General features: G+C 42.5%; 1 protein-coding gene and 1 long non-coding RNA gene across 2 annotated transcripts; one reads left to right on the forward strand and one right to left on the reverse strand.

The window, feature by feature from the left end:
- Nucleotides 1-321: 321 nt before the first annotated feature.
- Nucleotides 322-27,662, reverse strand: gpatch11 (G patch domain containing 11). The gene is made up of 8 exons (XM_052024564.1): nt 27,532-27,662; nt 24,562-24,770; nt 16,775-16,816; nt 14,096-14,216; nt 8,677-8,767; nt 6,907-6,999; nt 3,343-3,424; nt 322-1,971 (listed from the first exon to the last, which is right to left on the reverse strand). The coding sequence occupies exons 1-8, from the start codon at nt 27,606-27,608 to the stop codon at nt 1,916-1,918; spliced, it is 771 nt and encodes a 256-aa protein (XP_051880524.1). The 5' UTR covers nt 27,609-27,662; the 3' UTR covers nt 322-1,915.
- LOC127574987 (uncharacterized) lies at nt 3,478-4,741 on the forward strand. The gene is made up of 4 exons (XR_007956988.1): nt 3,478-3,540; nt 3,660-3,746; nt 4,226-4,361; nt 4,595-4,741. It is a non-coding gene; the product is annotated as an uncharacterized LOC127574987 (long non-coding RNA).

Below are 27,662 nucleotides of genomic sequence, written 5' to 3' on the forward strand. Positions count from 1 at the left end.
ATGCAAGACACGTTTTTCATTGTACTTTGGTACATGTGACAATAATAAACCAAGTTACTAATTTACCAATGATTAAGCAGGCAATCAGGAGAACTTGCTTTTCCGACAATGCCAATTATACCTGAATCATTGGTACCTCCACAAGGCACCAATTCTTCAACACTGAAGGAAAAACACTTGAATTTATAATCTACTGTTCAAGACCTCAAGTTATCCTAAAGTGTTTAGCAACCAGTCAAGTACTTCTGAACTGTATTTGCTTCAGTAATGTGCGGAACATGGCAGCCAATTGGCAGACAGCAAGATCCAACAACAGCAATGTAATATTGACCAGATAATCTATTTTAATTGAGGGGCATATTTTGGCTAGGACACAGAAGAAAATTCCATTGCTCCTTGAAATAATGACCAAGGGCTCTTTCATGTCCACTTTGGTTTACTGTTTCATCCAAGAGGTGGCATCTCTTGCAGCACAGTGCATCGTCAGCCTAACTCGGAACACACAAATCAAATGCACGAGCAAGCCCCCCAGACTCCCAAGCCTGAGACACAAGAAATTCTGCAGATGCTGCAATCTGGAGCAATTTACAAAAAGTGCCGGAGGAACTCAGCAGGTCAGGCAGCATCTATGGAGGGAAATAAACAGTCAACGTTTCGGGCTGAGACCCTTCATCAGGACTGGAAAGGAAGAGGGCAGAAGCTGGAATAAGGTGGTGGGGGGAGGAGGGGGGGGGAGCACACACAGGCAGGGGATAGGTGAGTCCAGGTGAGAAGGGGAAGGTGTAATAAGCTGGGAGGTGATAGGTAGAAGAGGCAAAGGGCTGAAGAAGAAGAAATCCAATAGGAGAGGGTAGTGGACCATGGAAATAAAGGACGGAGGAGGAGAGGAGATGGGCAGGTCATCAAGGCGGGGGAAGACAAAGGAGTGGGGGCGGGGGGGAGAAAAAGGAGTGGGGGTACTCCCAAGCCTGTTGTGCCATTTAACAAGATTGTGGCTGATTTGACTGTAATCACAACTCCATATTCTCATTTGTCCACAGCAACCTTCCAGCCCCTTGCTTATCAAGAACATTTTTGTTTAGTTCAGATACCAATTATAGAATGTGGCAATAACTCTTGGCAGATTAATAAGGACAGTGGAATAAAAAGAAAGAACAAACTTGTCTTTCCATTGTACCTTTCACAATTTAAGGTTTACAGTCAATTATGTTTTCTTTTGGACTATTTGTTGTAAAATAGAAAATCAAAAATCATTACATCATTACTGTTCAACTTCAGGGTCAGGATTGAAAAAATGTGAAGGAAAAAGAACATTTATTCATAAAACTTAAACAAACAAATTAAATGGCAAAAGAACAGTAGGGAATACACAGCCTAAAAACCTGCAGTGGAGTGAAAAAAAACTAATTTAACACATTTTACAATATTAATCTTGCGTCCAGAACATGTCTAACACTCACAGTGTTACTCTTTAATAATGAAGACAAAGGTTTTCGATCAGGAATTTGAAATTTAGTACTCAATATCAGTCTCTCAATGACCTTGATACAGAGTAAGTTTGATGAATGTCAAACTACTTCCAAACCTCTCACTGTGAATAGTCCACAAGCAAATAAAGCTACCTGGTGGGGATCAACAACACACTGAAATATTTAAAAAGGAAAGCAACTTTATATTATTGGTACAGTTGCCTGCTGGTCAAGAAACATGGAAAAATCGGAGACTGGAGTTTCAGTGGAATTGGCACAGTTTATCTTTCAGCAACTTTCTTTTAAAATGGAAGGTAGAATCGACTCTGCTCCCACTGATCTTCAGAGCTGAGATGACTTTGCATTCAGAACATCACTTCATCCCAGCTTCAGCAGGCTTGGTCTGGAGAGCGTGCACATGCTGCCATTAGCATTCTGAGCTGCAGTCAGCAGTGGTCAGCAGCACAATTTCCAGGGCAGTTATTGGACATGTCCTCCTCACCTGGAATTCAAAATCAAGAACATAACTTTTCAGAACAAAGAATAAAGGCAAATTTGTATTTCTACAGGGATCTTCAAAACCTAAAGATGTCTCAAAGCACTTTTCAGTAAATGAAGTTGTTTTGGTCATATATTTATCCTGTGCCTCTTTAAATAGATCCATGCTGTTCATCTCAACTATTCTTCATACTAGCCAGTTCCACATTCCACTTTTCTGAGTAATTGAGTTTCTCCTGACTTGTTTATTAAGTTTATGGTAATTCTATATTTAAGGCCATCCTACACTTAAGGACCCTAGCTTTGAACTCCCCACAAGCAGAAATATCTTCTCCTACCCTATCACATCCTTAAAATTCCTCCACCTATTCACTCCTCAGTCTTTACCATGCAACAGAAGCACAGTCTGTTCAATTAATTATAACCTCTTCTTCTGGTATCAATACTGTAAATCTTTTTGCACTTTTTGCAGTGCCTGTGCATATTTTAAAGTTCGTCAACTTAACTGTGCACAACTGCTCAATGTTGGATTTGTGCTTAGCAAAACCTTTCTGATTTTCAATTCTCTCTAGAAACGAACTGTAACGCTTTCTTGCCAGAGTAATGTTGGATGCCAAAGGTGCAGTAAGACCTCTGTAGAGGAGAGAATACAGGAGAGGAAGCAATTTATCAAGGGATATAAAACTGACAAGTGGCGAGATGAGTGGAGTGGAAGGCGAGGATCAGGATAGCCTGTGACAGCTGAAAAAGGAAAAGGGTGGGATGAGGGCCAAAGAAAGCACTTCAACTAGCAAGTGCTATAGACGGAGAACTGGGGAGTTAGATGAACTTAAATTACAGCTGAGATATGATGTGCCAAATGCCCCCCTTTTGTGGTTAAACTTCTAAGCTTCTATTAACAGATCCTGATCAACAAGGCCTTGTCGACAACATCTGCCTTACAGCCCCCTGATATTGCTGCATTCCCCAAAATGTGGTCTCCTTCCATCTTCCCTACCACTGGTAGTCTTGCCTTTGGCTACCAACACTCTGGGTTCTTTAAATCATCTTCAGAAACCAATTAAACCACTTGAGGACATGTGAAAGTCACTAGTATTTTATTTAAGTAAATTTAAAACATCGATCACAACGAATCCTGTCAAAGCAGAATAAATTGCTTCAGAATATTTGCTAAATTATCTCGGACACATTCAAAGTACAGTTGGATAATGGTCCTGGGCCTTCAGTGCGCTGAAGGGCCTTCCTGTGATTAATTTTTTTTATTGTTCTTAAAGCATCAATTAAAGATCACACGAACTGCTACTTCAGTATGGGAATAAAAGAATCGTGCATTCATCTATAAACTTCCTGATGACAACCACAGTATTTTTTTTACCTTCGTAGGAAATTGCACACCAAATACAGTAGAAGTAGGTCTTTCTGAGATAGTCTGTCACTGCCTGTAGCTTTTCCTCGGTCTGAAAACAAGAAAGCATTGTCTTAATTAATAATGCTATGTCTCTTACAGCATCAACAACTGGATAATTTGAATGTACCTGATGTGGTTCACCAAGTTCTTACACATTATAGTGAGGTGAGGAGAGAATAATTCCTAGCCCGATAGCCTTTGGAAATATGAAATATGGAGAGTGGGATGACGCCAATTAAGCACAGCAAGATCTCACAATCCTTATTCTAAAACTATATCCCCAGGTTCAGATTCCCACAAGGAGAAACCCACTCTCACAGTCTACCCTGTGAAGACCCCTCAGAGTCTTATTTCAGTAAGATCTCCCACCGGTGAGTAGAGGCCCAACCTGCTAAACTTTCATCCATACAACCATACAAGACAATCAGAATGGCATTTGTGATGGGACCGAAGACAAGGTTTGGGTCTTTCTAACATAGCGTAGCGGTTAGCGCGACGCTATTACAGCGCCAGCGATCAGGGTTCGATTCCCGTCGCTGTCTGTAAGGAGTTTGTACGTTCTCCCGTGTCTGCGTGGGTTTCTTCCGGGTGCTCCGGTTTCCTCCCACATTCTAAAGACGTACGGGTAGGTTAATTTGGGGTTTAAAACGGGCGGCGCGGACTCATTGGGCCGGAAGGGCCTGTTACCACACTGTAAATAAAATTTAATTTAATTTAATTTTGGTGGAGGAAATTTCTGTTCATTCAGTACTGGATGCCGGGCTAGCTTTCTGACAGTTTATAGAGGCAGAGCTGGGTGCTGTTAGAGCACACATAGAAACAGACACTGTGTTTTCGGATGATGTTACAGATGGCTCCAAAGACACAGCCTTGAGGGAGCAACAGAAGTAACAATACAGACTCCCATTCCAGGGGATTCCCTGCTTCAGATGGATGGACAAGTGTAGAACTGGGTGGCAGCAAGAGAAAGGCACTGGAGGAAGATGGTGAGTTCAACCATGTCAAGGGCTACAATGGGGCCGGAGGTTAATTCCGATTCCTCTTTTGGTCCATAGCCTTATAGGTTATGAATTTCGGGTAGTCAATTAGACAGTGGTGTGGGAGGGTTTTCTGCCTTCACCATGCTTCAGGGCAGCAAATTCCAGATCCCCACCGCTCACTGAGTAAAAGCTTTGTTCCTCAACGCCCTTCTAATCCTTCTCCCAATTTACGAAAACAGGTTAGGAAGTTGTGGGCGTGCTTTGTCGGCGCTGGAAACATGGCGACACTTGCGGGCTGCCCCCAGAACACTCTACGCAAAAGATGCATTTCACTGTGTGTTTCGATGTGCATGTGACTAATAAAGATATCTCTTATCTTAAATCTATATATCCTCATTGTTTGCCTTGTCAAAGTAAAATAGGTCTTGCCTTTTCATCTTGTCCAGAACCTTGCAATATTTTAAGCATCTCAATTAAATCTCCTCATAGTTTCCTTCATTCAAAAGAAAACAGTCTCCATCTATTGGTATTGGTATTGGTTTATTATTGTCACTTGTACCAAGGTACAGTGAAAACCTTGTCTTACAAACCAATCGTACAGGTGAATTTATTACACAGTGCAGTTACATTGAGTTAGTACAGAGTGCATTGATGTAGTACAGGTAAAAACAATAACAGTACAGAGTAAAGTGTCACAGCTACAGAGAAAGTGCAGTGCACTAAGGTGCAAGGTCACAACAAGGTAGATCGTGAGGTCATAGTCCATCTCATTGTATAAGGGAACCGTCCAATAGTCTTATCACAGTGGGGTAGAAGCTGTCCTTAAGTCTGATGGTACGTGCCCTCAGGCTCCTGTATCTTCTACCCGATGGAAGAGGAGAGAAGAGAGAATGTCCCGGGTGGGTGGGGTCTTTGATTATGCTGGCTGCTACACCAAGACAACGAGAGGTAAAGACAGAGTACAAGGAGGGGAGGCTGGTGTCCGTGATGCATTGGGCTGTGTCCACAACTCTCTGCAGCTTCTTGCAGTCTTGGGCAGAGCAGTTGCTGTACCAAGCCATGATACATCCAGATAGGATGCTTTCTATGGTGCATCGGTAAAAGTCGGTGAGAGTCAAAGGGGACAAACCAAATTTCTTTAGCCTTCTGAGGAAGCAGAGGCACTGGTGAGCTTTCTTGGCCATGGCATCTACGTGATTTGACCAGGACAGGCTGTTGGCGATGTTCACTCCCAGGAACTTGAAGCTCTCAACCCTCTCGAGCTCAGCACCATTAACGTAGACAGGTGCATGTACACTGCCCCCTTTCCTGAAGTCAATGACCAGCTCTTTAGTTTTGTTGACATTGAGGGAAAAGTTGTTGTCATGACACCATTCCACTAAGCTCTCTATCTCCTTCCTGTACTCCGACTCATCGCTGTTTGAGATACGACCTACAATTGTGACCTAGACAGGCCACAATCTTCCTGCAATCTAGACAGGGTCTGCTCAATCAAGATGGCACCAGAGTGTGGCGACTCGTTGCAAGCTGCTCTCTGCAGATCTACTCATTACTTCTATTTTAATTGTTCTACTCTTTTAAATCTAAATTCTACTGTTCTCCCTTGTACTACCTCAATGCACTGATGTGATGAAATGATCTGTATGGATGGCATGCAAAACAAACTGTACTTCAGTACATGTGACAATAATAAACCAATTTACCAATTTCATAACAATGATTTCCCACCAACCTCCTTTTAAATCTGCTCTCTACCCTCCCAAGTATTATCACATTCTTGCAATACTGTGGTGACACAGCACTTTAGCACTGGCTGTGGTGCAACAAGTGCTTTACACAACTCGAATGTAATTTCCCTGCACTTGTGCCTCAATCTGTGAAGGCAAGTATCCTGCAACTTTAAAGGTTTTGTGGACACAAACTCCATGATGCTTCTGTCCCAAGACACTTTCTTGGCAGCCTATCACTTATCTGTATCCCCTCTTTTTTCTAAAAAGTATCCAGAATGAATTCCATTTACAACTTTTGTGCTGACCCAGCTGGTCCAATAATATCTTCCTGCAACCTGGTACTTAACCAATCTGGCAATTTTGGAATCATCAGCAAACTTCTTGATTGTAGTCCCTAGATTTAAGTCTAAATCATTTATATATACCAGCAAGGATCCTGGCACCGAGCCACGTGGAACATACTAAAACTCCCAATGACCATTAATAGTTGCTTCCTCCCACTGCACAAATTCTTAATCTACCTTGCCACTTTCCTTTGGATCCTATGGGTTTTTAATTTATTCATCAATCTTCTATATCAGTCCCATGCTAGGAACTGTGAATACAACATCAAATGCTCTTCATTGACACACCTCATTACCCTCTCATAAAATTCAATTGTTAGCTAGACAACCCTCTATACTCTTGACGATTGAAGTTAAACTGGCAAAGTTAACTGACTGCAGAATTCCTCAAGGTTATTTCTTAGCATTGCGCATTCAATATCACACTTATTCCACAATTACAATTTAGCATTAAAAGAAAAAGAAAAATTGCCATACTGTTTCAAACTTCTTAACATCTAATTCATCCTGGTCTTCCTCCTCATGATCAGTGGGCAACCAGTACCAAATTTTCTCTGGGATATCTATACCCTGTGGAAAACAGCGAGGAAGAATGTTTAGAAAGATATAAAAGTTGAACAAATGTATGCTCTTATACAAATGCACATTTACAAGAACTAATTTTACTCTTTGGTTGCACACTGTTTTGCAGTATGTTAATGTATGCAGACTCCACAGTATTGCTATGCTTGCATTGGGGGTAAATAAAAGATTAAAAAGATCAGGGAACTTGTTACTTCTTGACTTCCAAGGGCCTTTTGGAGGTGGAAGCCAAGGTTTGGTTAATGGGTATATTGGCAGCAAAAGAGGCAGAAGGTGGAGGGAAAATATGCAATTACTTGCAGCAAATGAAGAGGCAGGCCCCAGCAAAAGCAAGCACGTGAGAAAAGATTTGGACTGTTCTAGCAAAGAGTAAAATTAAGTTTTTAAGGGTAGGCTGCCATACAAAAACACTTACATTTCTTTCAAGACTTCAGTTCTCAGGACTCTCTGAAACACTTTATGTCTAGTATATTATATATATTTATTCAATGTAGGTGCCACTGGCAAGGACAGCATTTATTGTCCATCCCTAATGTGCTTGAGAAGGTGGTGGTGAGCCTCCTCCTCAACCACTGCCATCATTCTGCTGAAACTATTTCCACAATGCTGCTGGGGAGGGGGTCAAAAGATTTAAACCTAGCAACAATGAAGGACTGGCGATATATTTCCAAGTTAGGACGTTGTATTCCTTGAAGCGAAACCTGCAGGTGGTGGTGGTCACAGATTTGGAAGGTGCTATCTAGGTAGCCCAGACTAATAATTGCAATGCATATTATAAGAGGTACACACTGCAGCCATAACTCCAGCCAGCAGTGGAGGGAACGTGTAGCAGTTAGCGTAACGCCATTACAGCGCTAGCGACCCGGGTTCAATTCTGGCTGCTGTCTGTGAGGAGTTTGTATGTTCTCCATGTCTGCGTGGGTTTCCTCCAGGTGCTCTGGTTTCCTCCCACATTCCAAAGACATATGGGTTAGGAAGTTATGGGCATGCTATGTTGGTGCTGGAAGCGTGGCGACACTTGCGGGCTGCCCCCAGAACACCCTACGCAAAACATGCATTTCACTGTGTGTTTCACTGTACGTGACTGATAAAGAAATCTTATCATATCATATCTTAAGGTGGCTGCAGGCTGCTTTGCCTTGGATGGTGTTGATAACTGGCAAGTAACAATGCGTGACACAAGTGGCAGGCAATGACCATTTCCAGCAAGAAAAGGTTGATAATGAGAAATTATTTCCTCTTGCAGGATAGAACAACAGAAGAAATTGAAGCAGGAGTAGGCAATTTAGGTATTTACTCCAACATTGAATAAGTTTCTGGCTGATCTTTAATCTCAGTGCAACTTTCCTAATTAACCCATACCCTTAATATCCAAACATCTATTGACCTCTGTTGATATCAGGGACGAGAGGACATAAACTAAAAACCAGAGCTGGTAAGGAAGAAGAAATTAGGAATCCACAGGAAGCTGTGGAAAGCTAGAATACTCTTCCAAAAAGTGCAACTTAATTATTCAACAATGAGATTGATAGATTTTCATCACCTAAGGCTCTCAAGGGATATGGGGTACAGATCAGCCGTGAGTGGTATGAATGATTGACTGGACCAGGGGAGCTGGATGGTCCACCCTTTTCTTATATTCAATCAGGCAGAAAGTCGGGTTACCTTTTTTTGATCGAGTTGTTGACAGGCAAACTGGCTCTTCCGTAAATCACTCTCCATCTGACTTTGGTCTTTTTTGAATCTGAAACGTACCCTGGAAGGCAAAGAAGGGAAAAAAAAAACAATTAAAATTAGATTTTTCGATGTATACAGCTAACAATGTAAAACTGATCACTAACAACCTACACTTATATAGCACCTTTAGCATTGTAAGCAACCCACAGTATTTCATGGGAGCTTTGTCAAAGAAAATGTAACTCATAAGGAGATATTAGGACAGGTGGCCAAGTGGTCTCTTCAAGCAGCAGAGAGCAGTAGATAAGCCTAGAAATTTAAGGAGAGAATTATGCAGCTGAAAGCACAACTGTCAATGTTGTTCTGATTAAAATCAAAAATGCACTAGATTCCAGAATTGGAGGATTGCAGACATCTCAACGGGTTGCCAAACTGGCGAAGGCTAAAGAAGTGGCAGTATCATCTCAAGTAGGCTGCCATGATTGAAATAGAATCAGGTTCAGCTTCAGAAAGGGAACAGATTGATGTAGTCAATGGTTTGGAAAGGAATTTGTGATGACCACTGATCACAACAGCAAAAAACAAACCACTGGAGGAACTCAGGGGGTCAGGCAGCATCTGTGGAGGGAAATAGACAGTTGACATTTTGGGCTGAGATTCTTTATTTGGCCTGGAAATAGCTTCAGTTTTTTAAACTTGTTGGCAGTTCATTATTACTTCCTAGAAAGACATGAGGTTTCAAGGCTGAGATTGGCAAATCACCATGTTGAAATTTAGTTTAGGGCTAGGATGTAGAAACAAATGAATATGAACAACCTGTCTAGCTATCTGAATTACAATGTAAAAGGTCCCTAACAAAGAGAAGGGGAATTCTCCCAGTGTCCTGGCCAGGTTAACGTTCATTACTGAAGAAACGTTAAAAATAGATCAAATGGTTATTTATCCCATGTTTATCTGATCATGATGTGTGCAGCAGAGCTGCAAAGATTCCCTATATAGTCAGTACACTATTTTTACTTATAACATACAGAGTCCCCAACTTTGCAACAGGCCATTAGACCAACAGATCCACAAGTGCTCATGAGCCTGTTCCCCTCTACTTCATCTATTCCCATCAGAATAAATTTGCATAATAATAAAGGAAAATAATGGAAGAACACTCAGCAGGTCAGGTAGCATCTGTGGAAAGAGAAACATTTCAGGTCAGAGCTGGTAAAAAAAACTTTTGACCTGAAATATTAACTCTGTTCCTCTTTCCACTGATGCTGCCTAACCTGCTGAGTGTTTCCAGCATTTTCTGTTTTTATTTCAAATTTCCAGCATCTACAGTTCTTTCATTTTTCAGAATAATCTATTTTGTCTCTGAGTCCATACTACTCACCTCAACTATTCCTTGTAGTACCTTATCACTTGAGTGAAATATTTTCTCCTGGATTCCCTACTGGATTTATTTATGACCTCTAGTTTGTTTGAGAGATAGGGAAATTGTTGGAAAAAATTCTGAAAGATAGGATTACACTTGGAGAGGCAGGGATTGATCAGGGATAGCTAGCACAACTTTGCTAAGGGGAGGTCCTATCTGATTAGTTTGACAGGGTTGTTCAAGGAGGTGTTGATGAGGGTAGTGCTTTTGATGTAGTCTACATGGACTTCAGTATGGTCTTTGATGAGGTGATATTGGTCCAAATGGTATGAGTCCATGGGATCAAGAGCAATTTTGCAAAATCTGAAGTTGGCTTGGTGGTGGAGGGTACAGGGTGATGGTTGAGGGTTGTTTTTTTGATTGGAAGCCTGAGACCAGAGGGATTGGTGCTGGGACCCTTGCCTTTTGTTATGTACAGTAACGATCTGGATGTGAACGCAGAAGGGATAATTACTAAATTTGCAGATCACATTAAGATTGATGGTATCGTTGATAGTGGGGAGGGTAGTCTTCATCTAGAGAACATTAATGATAAATTGGTAAGATAGGCAGGGCAATGGCAGAGGGAATTTAATCCTGAAAAATGTCAGATGACACATTTTGGGAGGACTAATAACTCTGGGATGTACACAATGAATGGTGAGGCTCTAGGAAGTTCTGAGGAACAGAGGTACCTTGGTGTACATGTTCAATGATCCCTAAAGATATCTTTATTAGTCACATGTACATCGAAACACACAGTAAAATACATCTTTTTTGCGTAGTGTGTTCTGGGGGCAGCCCGCAAGTGTCGTCACGCTTCCGGCGCCAACATAGCATGCCCACAACTTCCTAACCTGTACGTCTTTGGAATGTGGGAGGAAACCAGAGCACCTGGAGGAAACCCACGCAGTCACAGGGAGAAAATACAAACTCCTTACAAACAGCTGCCGGAATTGAACCTGGGTCGCTGGCGCTGTTTAGCGTTACGAAGGTATATGGGATACTTGCTTTCATAAGTAAGAGCAATAGAGTACAAGAGCAGGAAGGTTATGGTACAACCACATAACTCACTAGTTAGGCCACAGCTGGTGTGCTGTGTGCATTTCTTGTCACCACACTAAAGGTAGAATGTGATTGCACTCAAGAGAATACAGGAGATTCACTGGGATGTTGCTGGGACGGAGCGTTTCAGTTATGAGGAAAGACTGGATAGGATGAGTTTGTTTTCTTCGGAGCAGAGGACACTGAGGGGGGACCTCATTGTGGGATACAAAATTATGTGGGACATGGACAGGGTAGAGTAAGTAAGAAACATTTCTCCTTAGCAGGAGTGTCTATGTCCAGAGGGCACAGGTTTAAGGTAAGGGCTAAGAGATTTAGAGGGGATTTGAGGAAGAATTTTTTTGCCCAAAGGATAGTTGAAATCTGTAACACACTTCCTGAGTTGGTGGTGGAGACAGGAGCTCTCACAAAATTTAAGAAGTATTCACATGAGTACTTAAAGGCCACAGGCTGAGTTCTAAAAAATGGAATTAGTATAGAAAGGTATTTGATGGCCAATTGCCTGTTTCCATATTGGTTGACTCAATGACAAACCAAGCATTGAATGTTGCATGAGAACAGTTTCAGCAAGGTGAGAGCATTGTGGTGGGGAATCAATGTCTCCAAGGTCGGGAACTGATGAGTGTCCATGATGAGGCAATGATCAGATTGGGACTTTGGACATACCAAAGTTGATGGGTAGGAAGGTTTTGTCCAATTTGCAATTTCTTGTACTTTTGAACCTTGATATCATCTCCTGAAGAAATGCTGGGAGTGGTGGTGGTGAGGGGCTGTAGGAGTCAAACTCACAATGATGATTAATATACTAAGTTGTGGAATTAATCTTTGAGATCATAATGAACGAAATGGATTACAAGAACTGAAATCCATACAAAAGATGTAATGAGTTATAATGGCTCAGATCTGTACACTTTTTTTTGTAATTATTATATTGACAGGAATCCACACAGTAGATGCAATGGACCATTACGACTGGAATCTATATAATAGATTGAATGAATGATAATTGCTGAAATCTATACAATGAATGGGTTATAGTGATTAGAATCTGTTCAACAGACACAATAGGTTATGATGGCTAGAATTTGTACAATTGGCGGAGTGGGTTAGATGCAATGGACTAGCGACTGGATTCTGTATAACATATATGATGGGTTAAATTAACTGGAATTTGTACAACTGATGTAATGGTTTAGACCAACTGGCACTTTTACATTTGGTGCAATTGATTATGCAGTCAATAGTTTTGAGGAGGAAATATACTGCCCCAGAATTTAACTGAATCAGGTCATGATGTACGATAGTTATAAGATAAGGTAAGATCTTTATTAGTCACACGTACATCGAAACACACAGTGAAATGCATTTTTTGCATAGTGTTCTGCGGGGCAGCCCGCAAGTGTCGCCACGCTTCCGGCACCAACATAGCATGCCCACAACTTCCTAACCCGTACATCTTTGAAATGTGGGAGGAAACCGGAGCACCCAGAGGAAACCCACGCAGACACGGGGAGAACGTACAAACTCCTTGCAGACAGCGGCGGGAATTGAACCCGGGTCATTGGTGCTGTAAAGCGTTACGCTAACCGCTACACTATCGTGCCCTCATCTTTCAGGTTATATTATTTTTCAATATGAAACATGAATAGATAATAGTACAATGTGCATCATGGAACATTGATAAACAATAGGGTTAAGTCTTACTCTCTTTAAATAATTAAATTTAAGGATTGAGTAAGAAACAGAGGAAAAAAACAAGGAAGTAGGGTGAATAAAGTGTTAGATTAGACAAAGATATATAATAATAATGAATTTATATGGAGAAAGGGACAGAAAGAAAAACCCTCTAATAACAAGTTGTAAGAGTGAGATTCCACAATATCAATTGTCACCTTTCACAGTAGGATCATAAATCAGATCATTATCAGGGTCCTTACATTATGAAATATCTAAGTGAGTTCATTTGTAGTTATAATGCAAATCCAGAAATTTCTTGACAATTAAGAGGTGGTTAATTAATGCACTCCCATACTAGAGAAACAAAGGACCGCAGATGCTGGAATCTAGATGAAAAACACAATGATGCAGGAGGAACTCAGCAGACCAGGCAGCATCCATGGAGTCCTGAAGAAGGGTCCTGACCCGAAACGTTGACCGCCTGCTTTTCTCCACGGATGCTGCCTGGCCTGCAGAGTTCCTCCAGCATCGTTGTGCTTTTCATCTCTCCCACACTTACAAGGTAGATGTTGTGAACTCAAATCTTTGAGCCAATGAGTAATTAAGATAATACATCAAATGACATTTTTTTTTATTTGTAGCTATGTCCTCCCCTTGTAGTGGAATCTACCTTTGTAAACTTAGCATGGTATCATCCTACTGGGATGGCCACAAGGCTGGAAAGACACAATTAAAAAGGGACATGTTTGCATGCAGTTCCCACTGACAGTCTGCTCAGGTATAAATTTAAAACCCAACCTTAACCCAATCAGACCATACCCAGTCTGAACTCTGCCCAAGCCCAAGGACTTAAAAGTCTTTCCATTCCCAACCATCACTATAAATGTACTAATCTGAAACATGCTATTGATAAGGACATTGTTCGTTCTTTCATTCCCTTTAAACACCTATTCCATTGTTATAAAATTATTAGAGATGGGAAAGATTTTTTTCAGCCAGGTGGGGGAAGGGAATGGAGCTTTATTTATAAAGTACTGAGCCGGAATACATGACACAGAACGTACAGTTGAGCTGAAGCTGACTCATATAGTTGGGTCTGATTGGGTTCAGGTCCAGTGGCCAGGGTTTGGTTCCCATAGGAACTTGTAATAGTACAAGTTGACAATCTTAACGTTTCCATCTTAAAATATTAAAGCTTAACATGGTTCTATAAAATCATGCTTTGCATTAAATAAATATGAATCAGGCAGTCATGTACTATACCTATATTCATTAAAGGCAACCTTCTCTGCTTGCTTTTTGACTTGTAACATTTGCTTTCGATGTTCCATCCTCTCCTCAGCTTTCCGTTTCTTGGCTCTTTCATGGCCAATTCCACCACGTCCTTTAATGGTTTAAAAAAAAGACTTGTATTCATCAGACACACGCACTGCAACAAGTTTGCCAGCCCTTGTAAACCAGCAGAAAAGTAAAGGTTCCTCAAAAGCAAGAGGAAGCATAAAGCAACTGTGTTCTGCTCATACCGATTATTCTTCCCGACCTTAAGCAACTTCCTTATCCTCCCTGCCTGATTAAAAAATGCAGTTATCCCGCTGAGATGTTTATGAAACCCCTTTTCAAAAGGTACCAATTGTTAATTTAACCTTGAGTAAGGCTGGCAGATCTTTGCCTACCTTGGACCTATTCTCTGGATGCCCTCTCTAAGTCTCTCTCCACTTTTAAATACCTTCTCAAAACCAGTCCCGATGACTGTTTTTACTAAGCTTCCTCTGTTTCCTTGGATCTCTGTCTAGTCCCCTGCACGTGACAATTTGCTTATGTCAAAGATGCTACTTGGATGTTGTCCTGCTCCTTCTCTAAATCGCTCTGCCTTGTTCTCCCCTGCAAAAAGCTCCTAAACTTTACCCTATTGACCAAGAATTTGATTACCTGTTCTAATACCTTCTTATGTGACTCAATCACATCCTGCTTGATAATGTTCCTATGAAGCAAATTGGGACATTGTTGTTAAAAGTGCTTCATAAATACATATTGTTGCTCTATTGGCAATTTAGATTCAGTTAATTAAATAAATCTGGATTAATTAAATAAAACCTCACAACGAGATGTGTGTGAAAGGGGGAAAATTGCACTGTATTTCAAAGGTGCTGCAGTCTTTGAGGCCAAGGGGTGAAGATGGTGCCTGGAAATTTTCCGTTAGGCCCATACAGCAGCTTGCTAACCCACTGCAACCTGCACAGCAAGGTACTGCTTTATTATTAATCTCCACAAGTGACCCACTATCACAGCATCCCCTGTGGTCTTCCCTTTGTTCAATGCATTCATGGAATGTGTGCATCAATGCCAAACCCACTGTTTATTACCCTCTCCTAACAGTTTCAAGATGGTGGGGGTGAGCCAGAAGAGGGGTAAGACAACAACCAAACAGCTTGCCAGACCACCTCAGAGGCTATTTAAAAATGAATAATACTGCTGTGGTCTGGAGAGATGTGTGGGACACAGCTAAACATAACAGTTTTCTTTTCCTGAAGGATTTCAGTGAACCAGATGCCTTTTATGACAATCCAGTTGTTTAATTGCGTATTGATACTGGATTTTTATTCCAGATTTATTTAATTAACTGAATCTAAATTGCCAACTGCAGTGCTCAGATTTGAACTTGCAACACCAATGGTTCTGGCCTCTAAATTATTACTCCTGTAATCCCTAGAAGATCATTCCCAGTTCCCTCTATCTTCTCCTTAAAATTCTTTAGTATGACCCAAATATTCAGATAAAAGGAGGGAGACAAGGAAAACGTCAATCCTTTGGAAGTCCTTACTTCAGTCAGTGTCAGTCTGCTCTGCACCAGACTTGCACTCTGCTCACGCTCTATCTGGTCACATTGCGACCAAGTCCGGCTCCCCAGAATGTGGCTCCATCACTGTTACTGCTGCTTTCTGTTCTACTATTTCTGAAATGCTTCCACTGATTCAACCCTGCACCTGCCTTGCTACCCCTGCCCTTTCTCCAAATGACAAGTTAGAGCTGTGTAGAGCTGGACACTATAACATAAAGGGGGAGCTGCTCCCTGCTTCCAAAGTATGGTACAATGCTAAGGCATCTCAGAACAGATGGAAATATCATATCAAAGGAAAGCATAGCCAAGAAAATAGAGACACCTGAAATTAGCCAAGCAACTGGCTTAATCTCTGTCCCATTCCTTGTCCTAACCTCCCCAAACCTCCACTGCTTATAGGCAGCACCTGCCCCAACTTTCTCCCCCACACCCCCCAATCTTCACCATGGTGATCACAATTCCTCTCCTCCTCCCTCTGAATCCAATCCCTAACCATTTGACTACTTTTCCTTGCTCTAACCAAAGCCCTGGGCTTGATCAATATCACAATCTTCTGCACAATAAATGTAGGATGAGAAGAGATGAATAACATGTGAGCATCTTTCATTTAAAATGGACACAGACGCCTACTGCTGAACACTCTACCTGCCTGGATGAATGCAGTTCCAACAATATCCTGGACAAAGCAGCCTGCTTGAATGGTAGCCCACTTACCATCCTAAACATTAACCTCTTCCATCACTGACGCACTATGGCTGCAGTTACTTGCATGGATTATTCTGACATCACCACTCCCCCTCCCTCAAAGCAACCAAGATGAACAAGGGCAGTTCGTCTCCAAGTCACAAATAATCTTTGCTGGGAATTGTATCACCATTCCTTTATCTTCACAAAGTCTTTATCCTCCCGGAGCCTCCTACCCAACAGTACCACTGGCAAGCCACAAGAATTGCAGCAGTTGAAGGTGACCCACCATCCATTGTCAAGGGCAATAAAGGGTGGTAATAAATCTTGGCCTTGCCGACATCACTCACATTCTGTAAATGAATAAATAAAAATGGCAATCCAACTAAAAAATTCACAGCATACTGCTATTAACTAACCTTTTTTGATCTGCAGTGGAATGGGTTCAACAATTCCAGTTCCTGCAAAAGCAAAGAAGACATTTAGATTTTAACGTTATCTGGCCAGCCACTCCTGGCTTTCATTGTAAAACACTGTTTGAACTCCTTGTGCAACTAGGCCATTTTTTCTTAATTTTATATCATGTACATGTACTGCGTAATCTGTGTGGTTCAAGATTTGTGGCCAAATAAATAAACAACTTTACTCAGAATGGCCAGAACGTGGTGCTTGATACCATGAGGAGTAGCTGGAATATAAGATTAGGCTGCTGCTTGGGTGGAGCATAAATTCTGGTGTGGATAAGCTGAGATGAAAGGCCTGTTTCTGTCCTGCAAAATTCTACATAGTGCCACATTACAAATTTCAAAGAATGAGACTCTGATAAACACAGAAGCAGAAAATACTGAAGTACCTAGCAGATCGGATAGCACCCAGAGAGAAAACAGTTGTTAATGTTATGGTCTGGACTTTTGTTTTAATTCATTCATGGAATTCAGCTGGCAAAGTCTGCAAATATTTTTAATCTCTACTTGCCCCCTGAACAGAGAACAAACATAGAACATTACTGCACAGTACAGGCCCTTTGGCCCAGGATATTGTGCTGACCTTTTAACCTACTCTAAGATAAGATATCCTTATTAGTCACATGTACATCAAAACACACAGTGAAATGCATCTTTTGCGTAGTGTGTTCTGGGGGCAGCCCACAAGTGTCGCCACGCTTCCGGCGCCAACATAGCATGCCCACAACTTCCTAACCCGTACGTCTTTGGAATGTGGGAGGAAACCGGAGCACCCGGAGGAAACCCACGTAGATACGGGGAGAACGTACAAACTCCTTACAGACAGCAGCCGGAATTGAACGGGGGGGGGGGTGTCACTGGTTGCATCAATCTAACCACCATTCCCTCCAACATACCCCTCCATTTTTCTATCCATGTGCCTATCTAAGAGTCTCTTAAATGGCCCTAATGTATCTGCCTCTACCACCACCCCTGGCAGCACGTTCCACGCACCTACCACTCTCCGGGTAAAAAACTTACCTCTGATATCCCCCCTGTACTTTGCTCCAATAATGTTAGCCATTTCCGCCCTGGGAAAAAGTCTCTGACTGTCCACTCCATCTATGCATCTTATTATCTTGTACACCTCTATCAGGTCACCTCTCATCCTCCTTCATTCCAAAGAGAAAAGCCCCAGCTTGTTCAACCTATTCTCATAAGACATGCTTTCAAATCCAGGTAGCATCCTGGTAAATCTCCCCTGCATCCTCTTTAAAGCTTCCGCCTCATTTTTATAGTGAGGCGACCAGAACTGAACACAATATTCTAAGTGTGGTCTAACTGAGGTTTTATAGAGCTGCAACATTACCTCGCGGCTCTTGAACTTAATCCCCCAACTAATGAAGACCAACAGACCATATGCCTTCTCAACAACCCCATCAACTTGCACGGCAACTTTGAGTGATCTATGGATTTCAACCCCAAGGTCCCTCTGTTCCTCCACACTGCCAAGAATCCTGCCATTAACCCTGTATTCATCCTTCAAATTTGACCTTCCAAAGTGAATCAATTCACACTTTTCCGGGTTGAACTCCATCTGCCACTTCTCAGCCCAGCTCTGCATCCCATTAACGTTACGTTGTAACCCTCGACAACCTTATCCACAACACTACCAACCTTCGTGTCATCTGCAAACTTACTAACCCACCCTTCCACTTCCTCATCCAAGTCATTTATAAAGATCACAAAGAGCAGGGGTCCCAGAACTGATCCCTGCAGAACACCACGGGTCACTGACCTCCAGGCAGATTACGCTCCATCTATAACCACCCTCTGCCTTCTATGGGCAAGCTAAGTTTCCCTGGAACACATGCCTTCTGACCTTCTGAATGAGCTTATCATGGGGAAACTTATCAAACGCCTTACTAAAGTCCATATATACCACATCCACTGCTCTACCCTCATCAATGTGCTTTGTCACATCCTCAAAGCATTCAATCAGGCTCGTGAGGCATGACCTGCCCCTCACAAAGCCATGCTGACTATCCCTAATCAGACTATGCTTCCCCAAATGCTCATAAATCCTGTCCCTAAGAATCTTTTCCAATAATTTGCCCACCACTGAAGTAAGACTCACTGGTCAATAATTTCTAGAGTTATTCCTACTCCCTTTCTTAAACAAAGGAATAACATTTGTCACTCTCCAATCATTTGGTACTACTCCCGTGGCCAGTGAGGATGCAAAGATCATCACCAAGGGCTCAGAAATCTCTTCCCTCGCTTCCCATTGTATCCTGGGATATATCCAGTCCGGCCCCAGGGACTGTCTATCCTAATGTTTTTCAAAAGTTCCAGCACATCCTCCTCATTAACATCGACATGTTCTAGCTTATCAGCCTGTTTTACGCTGTCGTCACAAATGTCAAGGTCTTTCTCATAGGTGAATACTGAAGCAAAGTATTCATTAAGGACCTCCCCTACCTCTTTCGACTCCAGGCATGTTTCCTCCTCTATCCCTAATCAGTCCTACCTTCACTCTAATCGTCCTCCTGTTCTTCACATACGAGTAGAACACCTTGGAATTTTCCTTAATCCTACTCGCCAAGGCCTTCTCATTCCCCCTTCTAGCTCTCCTAAGTCCATTCTTAAGCTCCTTCCTGGCTACCTTGTAACTCTCTAGAACCCTGTCTGAGATCCTTGCTTCCTGAACCTCAAGTAAGCTTCTTTCTTCCTCTTCACTAGATATTCCACATCTCTTGTCAACCATGGTTCCTTCACCCTGCCATTCTTTTTCTGCCTCAATGGGGCAAGCCTATCCAGAACCCTATGCAGGTGATCTCTAAACAACCTCCACATTTCCATTTTGTATTTCCCCGAGTACATCTGCTCCCAAGTTACAGCCTAATAGCATCATAATTCCCCCTCCCCCAATTAAATACTTTCCCACACCGTCTGCTCCTATCCCTCTTCAAGGCAAGAGTAAAGGTCAGGGAGATCGTTACCTACTACCAAATCCAGAATGGCCTCTCCTCTAGTCAGCCTATCTACATATTGTGTCAAGAATCCTTCCTGGACACACCCGACAAATTCCGCCCCATCCAAACCTTTTGAAGTAAGGAGGTGCCAATTACTATTAGGGAAGTTGACGTCACCCATGACAACAACCCTGTTATTTTTGCACCTTTCCAAAATCTGTCTCCCAATCTGTTCCTCAGCATCTCTGTTGCTATTGGGGGGTCTATAGAATTCTCCCAATAGAGTGATCGCTCCCTTCCTGTTTCTGACCTCCACCCACACTGACTCAGTAGATAATCCCTCCAGGACGTCTTCCCTTTCTGCAGTTGTGATACTGTCCTTGATTAGAAATGCCACTCCCCCACCTCTTTTACCTCCCTCCCTGTCCCTTTTGAAACATCTAAACCCCGGAACATCCAGCAGCCATTCCTGCCCTTGTGTCAGCCAAGTCTCGGTAATGGCCACAACATCGTAGTTCCATGAACTGACCCATGCTCTAAGTTCATCACCCCTGTTCCTGATACTTCTTGCATTAAAATAAACACACTTCAACCCATCCAACTGACTGCAATTTTGCTCTATCAACTGACAATCCTTCCTCACAGTCTCTCTACATGCTGCATCAATCTGTACACCAACTGCCCCATCCTCTGACCTATCACTCGGGTTCCCATCCCCCAGCCAAACTTGTTTAAACCCTCTGCAACAGCTCTAGCAGTGAAGGCAAACATTGATGATGAAATCCACTGCCACTTTTAATCACTTGAGAAAAAAAGATTATTTGGAGATCAAGACCTCAGGCCTGGCACAAAACTCATGGTCTACCGGTCTATCCTCCTATACGCTTGTGAGACCTGGACTATCTACAGGCGGCATCTAACGGCAATGGAAAAATACCACCAACTTTGCCTCCACTAAATCCTCTAGATTCACTGGAAAGATATGTGAACCAATGTCAGTGTCCTCTCCTAGGTCAACAACTCCAGCACTGAGGTCCGGTTACTTTCAGTCAGCTGGGCACATCATTTACATGCTTAATACCAGACCCCTGTAACAGGCACACCATTCTGAGCTCTGGTCTGACAGAAGATTACCAGGCAGGAAAGCTTCAAGGATGTGCTCAACACTTCCTTGAAGAAGTGCAACATTCTGCTGACTCCCGAGAATCTCTGGCCCATGACTGCTCAGAGTGGAGAGGCAGCATTCAGGATGGTTCCGAGAACCTCTAGTCCATGCATCAGGAGCTCCCAGAAACCCTGTGTAAGTTGTGAAAGGAATGACAACCTCACAAGCTACCCACTTGCCCCACTGGCCACTTCCCCGCCCCATCTGTGATTCCCATATTGACCTATAAAACCAGAGTGGAAGCAAGTTATCCTCGATTCTGAGGGTCTGGCTAAGATGAAGATGGTCAATTTAGAAGGCAGCTAAGAGTTAGTTTACTGCTGTGGGGCTGGAGTCCCTTACGGGCAGGACCATCCTCTCTGAAGAAATTAGTGAAGCACATGCATCTTCAATGATAATCCAATTGCTTTATGAAGACCAATTTTTATTCTGAGTTTCTTTAAGTACTTGAACTGAGATTTTCCATCTGTTACAGTGGGATCTGAACACACATCTCCGAACGATCAGCACAAGCCTCTGGATTACTGGACCAATAATATTACCACTAAGCTACTGTCCCAGGTGTCTCCGTACTTTGTCTCCCTAATTTCCAACATCTCCAGTGCTTTTGCTTCCCCCTGAACAAGTGTTTCTGAACCGTTTTTGGTGGGTTGTAGATCCAGCTGCCATCCCGAGTCTGTACAGAGGGACCCTCCCAATATCCATCCCCAACTCACAGAGCACCAGGTGGCTGCACTCTGCTGAAATCAGGCGGCACTGGACAGGTAGCTGCACTCCTGGGAGGGCTTTTACCAAAAAGAGATTGGCTGCTGGCCCTAGATCATGTGGCTCCTGGGACGTGGGCAGAGGTCAGCCAACAGGGCTTGTGAGCTGAGGTGTGAGTGGGAAAGAAGGAGGAAGGGAGGATTAAAAGATAGAGCAAGGGGGAGTAGATCTGGTGGTGATGGAGGTTAGAGAGAGGGGAAAGTAGGAGGATGGGAATGGAGGGGGGAATGCAAGAATGAGGTTGGGGAGGCACAATGGTATGAAGGGGTTGTTTGAGGGGACACGTGGGACAATAGGCTGTAGAAGGAGGAATGTGGGTAATGGGTTGGAGGGGGAATGTGGGAGAAGGGGTTATGGGAGGCATTAAGTAGGATGATGGTTGGCGAGGGAGACTGTGGGGTGATGGGGGTTGGGGAGGGGTCTGTGAGATGACAGGGGGGTTGGGGAGGGTGTGAGGTGACGGAGTTTGGAGAGGGTGTGGGGCGATGGGGGTTGGGGGTGGTGAGAGATGATGGGGATTGGGCAGAGGACAGTGAGATGATGGGGGTTGGGGAGGGGACAGTGAGATGATGGGGGTTGGGGAGGGGACAGTGAGATGATGGGGGTTAGTAAGGGTCTGTGAGATGATGGGGGTTAGGGGTGATTGGCTGAAGGGGCATGCTTAGAGAGATGGGGACTGTGGAGTGTGGGGAGGGGGTACCCAAGGAAGAAATTGTTGTCTATGTGCCTGTTGTGTTTAGAGCGAATCTGCATGCAGGAATGGCTACACTGTTGGCCCAGCTTTGGAGGTTGCTTGGTCTAGAACTTGTTTCTTCCACATTTTTCTTTTCCTTATTCCAGGACTTTGCAATTCTGTCCCTGCTAATGTACATGTGTAGGTGTTCATCAGAAAGAGTTCCTACATTCAAAATTAGAGATGATCTGCGATAACTATCTCCAACAGCTGAAGTGTTGAAAGGGCAACATGTTTAAAAAATTGATTATATGATTTGTGCATTTGATTGTCACTAAATAATTGAAACTTTGAAAGTCAGTAGGTACAGGATTGGGAAACCCAGCTGTAATCAAATTTAACTTAATAGAAGACAGTGAGCCATTATTCAGACATGGAAAAGTTTAAGAATCCATGTTTTAGACAACTTTTGAAAATTACACAAGACTTTAAGAACTGGTTAGGAAGTAACTTTCTGCGAGAAGAATGTTGGTAACCAGAGGCCAAAGGTTTAAGAACAACAAGGTGATTGAGAGATTTTTTTGTTAACCCTGTAAGTTCTGATGATCTGGAATACAGTGCCTAAATTATGGTAGAGGAAAAATTAACAGTAACGTTCAAAAAGCTGTGAGATAAATATCAGCAGGTCTGTGGCGCTAATTGGACAATTCTTCAGAAGAGTGGGTACAGCCATAGTGGGCCAAATGCCTTTTGTGCTTTATAAATCTAAGACTCTTGCTTATAGTAACATTTGACACAGTGCAGCAGTTGCATTTAAAGAAGTTTCCTTCTTTAAAAATGGTTCTCACCCCAAGCTTTTGGCCAAGTATTCAATCAGCCCCACTCACCACCTGTTTCTCCTTCCAACTTCTTCAAAGGTTGTGACAGGTACAGGTGTGGGATGCAACAATTTGACCATGGTGTACATGTACTTCTATCTGATCTCTCCCTTCATGTCTTGATATTTTAAACATTCTCACTTGAGGGGCTTTTATTGAAAATTTCCTTAAAAAGTGCTTAAAAAGGTTCTTCATAAGAGTAAAGTCTCAAAGATTTAATGGTGTAATTTTTACAACATTAATTACTAGCCTTGAATGGCTGTTGTGGCACCGATTTAGAAAAGGGGCAACTTTTAAAATTAAAACAGGTCTTTGATGGGTATAATTGGGTTCAAGGGCAACTTGTTTCAGCCCAGATGTTAGTGATCATGGGCTTTGTCTCACAGAGATTATTGGAAGGATATGTTAACCTTGGAGAAAACGCCACACTAGAATGATACAAGGCTTATCAGGGTAAAATTTAGAGGACAGATTACATAGAATATAGAAGTATTCCCCTGCACGGGGAAGATTAAAGGGTAAACTACCTAAGATAATTAAAAAAGCTCCTGATAAGGTAGGCAGAGACCATTTCTTCCAGTGTGGGAGTCTGGAACACAGGAATATACCCCTCAAGTTATGGCTAGGCTATTCAAGTGATGACATGAAGCACTTCTTCATATAAAGGGTAGTGGAAATTTGGAACTCTCTCCCCTAATAGCTGTTGAAAATTTCAGAGGCAAGTGTGAAAGATTTTTGTTAAAACATTATGGTACCAAGGTGGGTAGATACGTTAAGGTGTAGATATGCGATGATCTAATTGAATGGGGAAGAAGCTGAAGGAAATGAATGTCTTACACCTGCTTCTTTGTTCTTGAAAATTACAAATCCAGTAAAGCGGAGATATGTTGACATGTGAGTAAAGATTCATTTCTCTCCTTTGTGAACATTGCATACTATAGATTGAAATAGATATGTTTTATTTGGATTTAATTCTCATGGTTTACTTTATCAAATATCTTTATATTGAAATCGAGACTCTGTGGAGATTCCCAAAATGTGATAAATTTTGGCCGACTAGGCTCCTGGATCTTGGGATGTTTTACTATTTATAAAACACAAACTCTAGCTGTTCCTTAAAATAATGGAACTGCTTCAAATATTACTAAGATAGAGTACTTTAAATTACATATTAAATTTCAGTTAGTAGAGATTATCGTCAGGAACTTTTACAATCCTTAATAAAGCAGCAATAATCCTTTGATGCAGCCGAGACATACAACTCCTCAAAAAAATTCAAAGGTAACAGAAGATGACTGGATACACACCATTCCTGCCAAGACCTCGGCCTTCTTTATACCCCATCTTCTGAAGCAGTGCAAAGCCCCTATTTTCACTTCCCAACGAGCACTGCAGCATGGAATCGCGCCTTTCCTCTTCATGATTCACTCTTGTCAGGGTCTTTTCCTGCTCAAGTTTTTTCTCATGGTTCTTTTTTACTTTTTCCACCTTTACCAATCCTGGCTTGACATCCTGCCTAGGGGGCACATTAAAGACAGTTTGCTTTCATTATCACCTCCAGAATTCTCCACCATCCCAACTTCCTCAAAAATATAACGTTTTTTTTCTGGGTCGCAGTTTCAGAGCAATCAACAAATCTTCAGCAGGTCCTCCACAAAAGACAAAAATATGTTATTTGTCTATTTGACTATGGTGTACATCATTAGAAAGACAGACGCCCTAACAAGCGCATTCCTGTCTGGTGTGATGAGGAACAGGATACTCAGTTAATATTCCCTTCCCTAATCCAGCTAAGATTAAAGCATCTCTACTGGCATACATCAGTTTAGCACAATCCAAAGATGAAATTGGAAGCTAAAGTACCATACAATGTCAGAGCTGCCTCCTTGCTGGAGCAGTCCAATAATTCCAACTCCCCTGTTCTTGTTCCATACTCTTGCAGTTTTCTACTCTACACATAATTTTCAATCCCCATTTGAAAATTATCCCTGAATCTACTTCCACCCTTCTTTCAGAGGTCATAGATCATAATACCATGCCTTGAAAAATCTCATCGCCCTGATTCTTTCAGCAATTACCTTAAATCGATTCCTCCAATTATCAACACCACCCTTTCTCCACTACACCAAAGGAAATGGTTTCTCTTTGTGTGCTGCGTGCATTTCTGGTCACCCAGCTATAGGAAGCATGTCATTGAGCTGGAAAGGGTGCAGAAAAAATTCACGAGGATGTTACTGGGGCTGGAGGGCTTGAGTTATAAGAGGCTAGATAGGTTGGGCCTTTTTTCCCTGGAGCATAGGAGGTTGAGGGGTGACCTTATAGAGGTATATAAAATCATGAGGGGCATAGATAAGGTGGATGGTCAGTCTTTTTCCCAGAATAGGGAAGTCTAAAACTAGAGGGCATAGATTTAAAAGGGACCTGAGGGGCAACTTTTTCAGGCAGAGGGTGGTGGGTATATGGAACGAGCTGTCAAAGGAAGCTGTAGAGGCAGGTGCAAATACAGTGCTTAAAAGACATTTGGACAGGTACATGAATAGAAAAGGCCTAGAGGAACATGGACCAAACTCAGTCGAATGGAACTAGCTCAGATAGACATCTTGGTCAGCAGTTGAGCTGAAGGGCCTGTTTCTGTGCTTTTTGACTCTTCTTAGTTTGTCAAAACTTGTATATATCGAAACAGCTCTATTAAGTTTCCCCATAACAAATATTGCTCTAAAAAGAACAATCCCAGCTTCCCATAACTCAAGCCCTTCACCCCCTGATACCATACTACTGAATCTCCACAGTACTTCTCCAAAGCCATGTTATACTGCGTAAGGTTATTAATGGACACAAATCTTCAGTCAAGACCCAAACAGTTATAAAAAAAAGTTTAGCATAATTTCCTGGACTTCATGGCTGAATATTTTCTGTGCCATCAATGGCCTAAATTTCAATGAATAATGGGCAATAAATGCCCACCTGTCAGTATCATTAACAACCATGGACAGAAACAGTCTAACATGTTAAGTGTGCATAAAAGAGCTGATCACATTATTCAAGAAAAAAGGAGGTTCTCCTGGCAAAATGGTCAGCACTGCACTCTGAACCAAAATTGATTACACAACTTTTATTTATTCATCTTGTTGCTCTTTGTGGGAACTAGTAACAGTTTGCCACAGTTGGCTATGACAACCATCGAGAGTCTTTCATTGTTACGGAAGATTTTGGAATAACTGTATATTATGTAGGCAAATCATTTCTGCTAAATATTACATAACTCAAGTGTCATGGCAGACTCTGGTAGCTTTACTAGGTTAGGGTGGCACAGTGACACAGCAGTCAATGATCCTGTCTCACCGCTCCAGTGATCAAGGCTTCATCCTGAGTTCAGGTGCTGTCTGTGTGGAGCTTGCACATTCTCCCTCTACTGCCACTGCACTATACTGCAAAACAACAAATTTTGCGTCATACAGGTCAGTGATAATAAATCTGATCCTGATTCTGACTGCATAGGTTTCCTCTCACATCCCAAAGACGTGCAGGGTGGTAAGTTAATTGGCCACTGTAAACTACTCCTGGTGTATGTGGGTGGTAGGAAAATTGGGGAGTTAATGGGCACGGGAGAGAGTTTATGGGGAAATAAATGGGAGAATGGGGTTTCTCTGACAGCCAGCACCGACTCGAGCGGCTTCTTCTAATTATGAAATATGCAATGACAACCTTGGAGTCCAACCTCGGCTGTAATTTCCCTCAATGCTGAGCAGCAGGACAGCTTCTACCCCACTGTGATAAGACTATTGAAATGAAATGGACTATGACTTCACCATCTACCTTGTTGTGACCTCACACCTTATTGCACTGCACTTTCTCTGTAGCTGTGACACTTTACCCTGTACTATTATTGTTTTTACCTGTACTACATCAATGCACTTTGTACTAACTCAATGTAACTGCACTGCGTAATGAATTGACCTGTACGATCGGTTTGCAAGACAAGTTTTTCACTGTACCTCGGTACAGGTGACAATAATAAACCAATACCAGCAGCAAACAGGCGGTGTTCAGGAGCTGTGGGGCCATAGGTACAACATGAATTGGAAGAGACCGAGCAGCAGGAGAAACTGCTTCACGCCGAGTTGTGATGTTAGTGAATGTGTTACCACAAGGGGCTGAAGCACCTCTCCACAGCAGCAGAGGACGGGTCCGCTGCGACACAGTTGGCATGGTACATATTCCCATCGCAACGACCACCCTGGTGAGGCCCAATCCCCGAACCCTGAGGGACATCTTACTCATAATTGATAAAGGCATCCGACATATAATCTTCTCCCTCCTCCTCCTCCTCCTCCTCCTCCAACTGGGTCGCCATCTTCTGTCTCCGGAACCGCGCCTGCGCACGCGGGGAACGGGCCCGCCCGGGGCG

Source organism: Pristis pectinata, chromosome 10, assembly GCF_009764475.1.
Source record: "Pristis pectinata isolate sPriPec2 chromosome 10, sPriPec2.1.pri, whole genome shotgun sequence".
Taxonomy (NCBI): domain Eukaryota; kingdom Metazoa; phylum Chordata; class Chondrichthyes; order Rhinopristiformes; family Pristidae; genus Pristis; species Pristis pectinata.

Coding starts and splice junctions, on each gene's coding strand:
- gpatch11 (XM_052024564.1), bottom strand. CDS start 27,608: ATGGCGACCCAGTTGGAGGAGGAGGAGGAGGAGGAGGAGGGAGAAGAT. Junction 16,817..24,561: donor CCGAGGTCTTGGCAGGAATG/GTGTGTATCCAG, acceptor TTGCTTTTGCAG/GAACTGGAATTGTTGAACCC. Junction 3,425..6,906: donor ATGTTAAGAAGTTTGAAACA/GTATGGCAATTT, acceptor TCTTGTTTTCAG/ACCGAGGAAAAGCTACAGGC.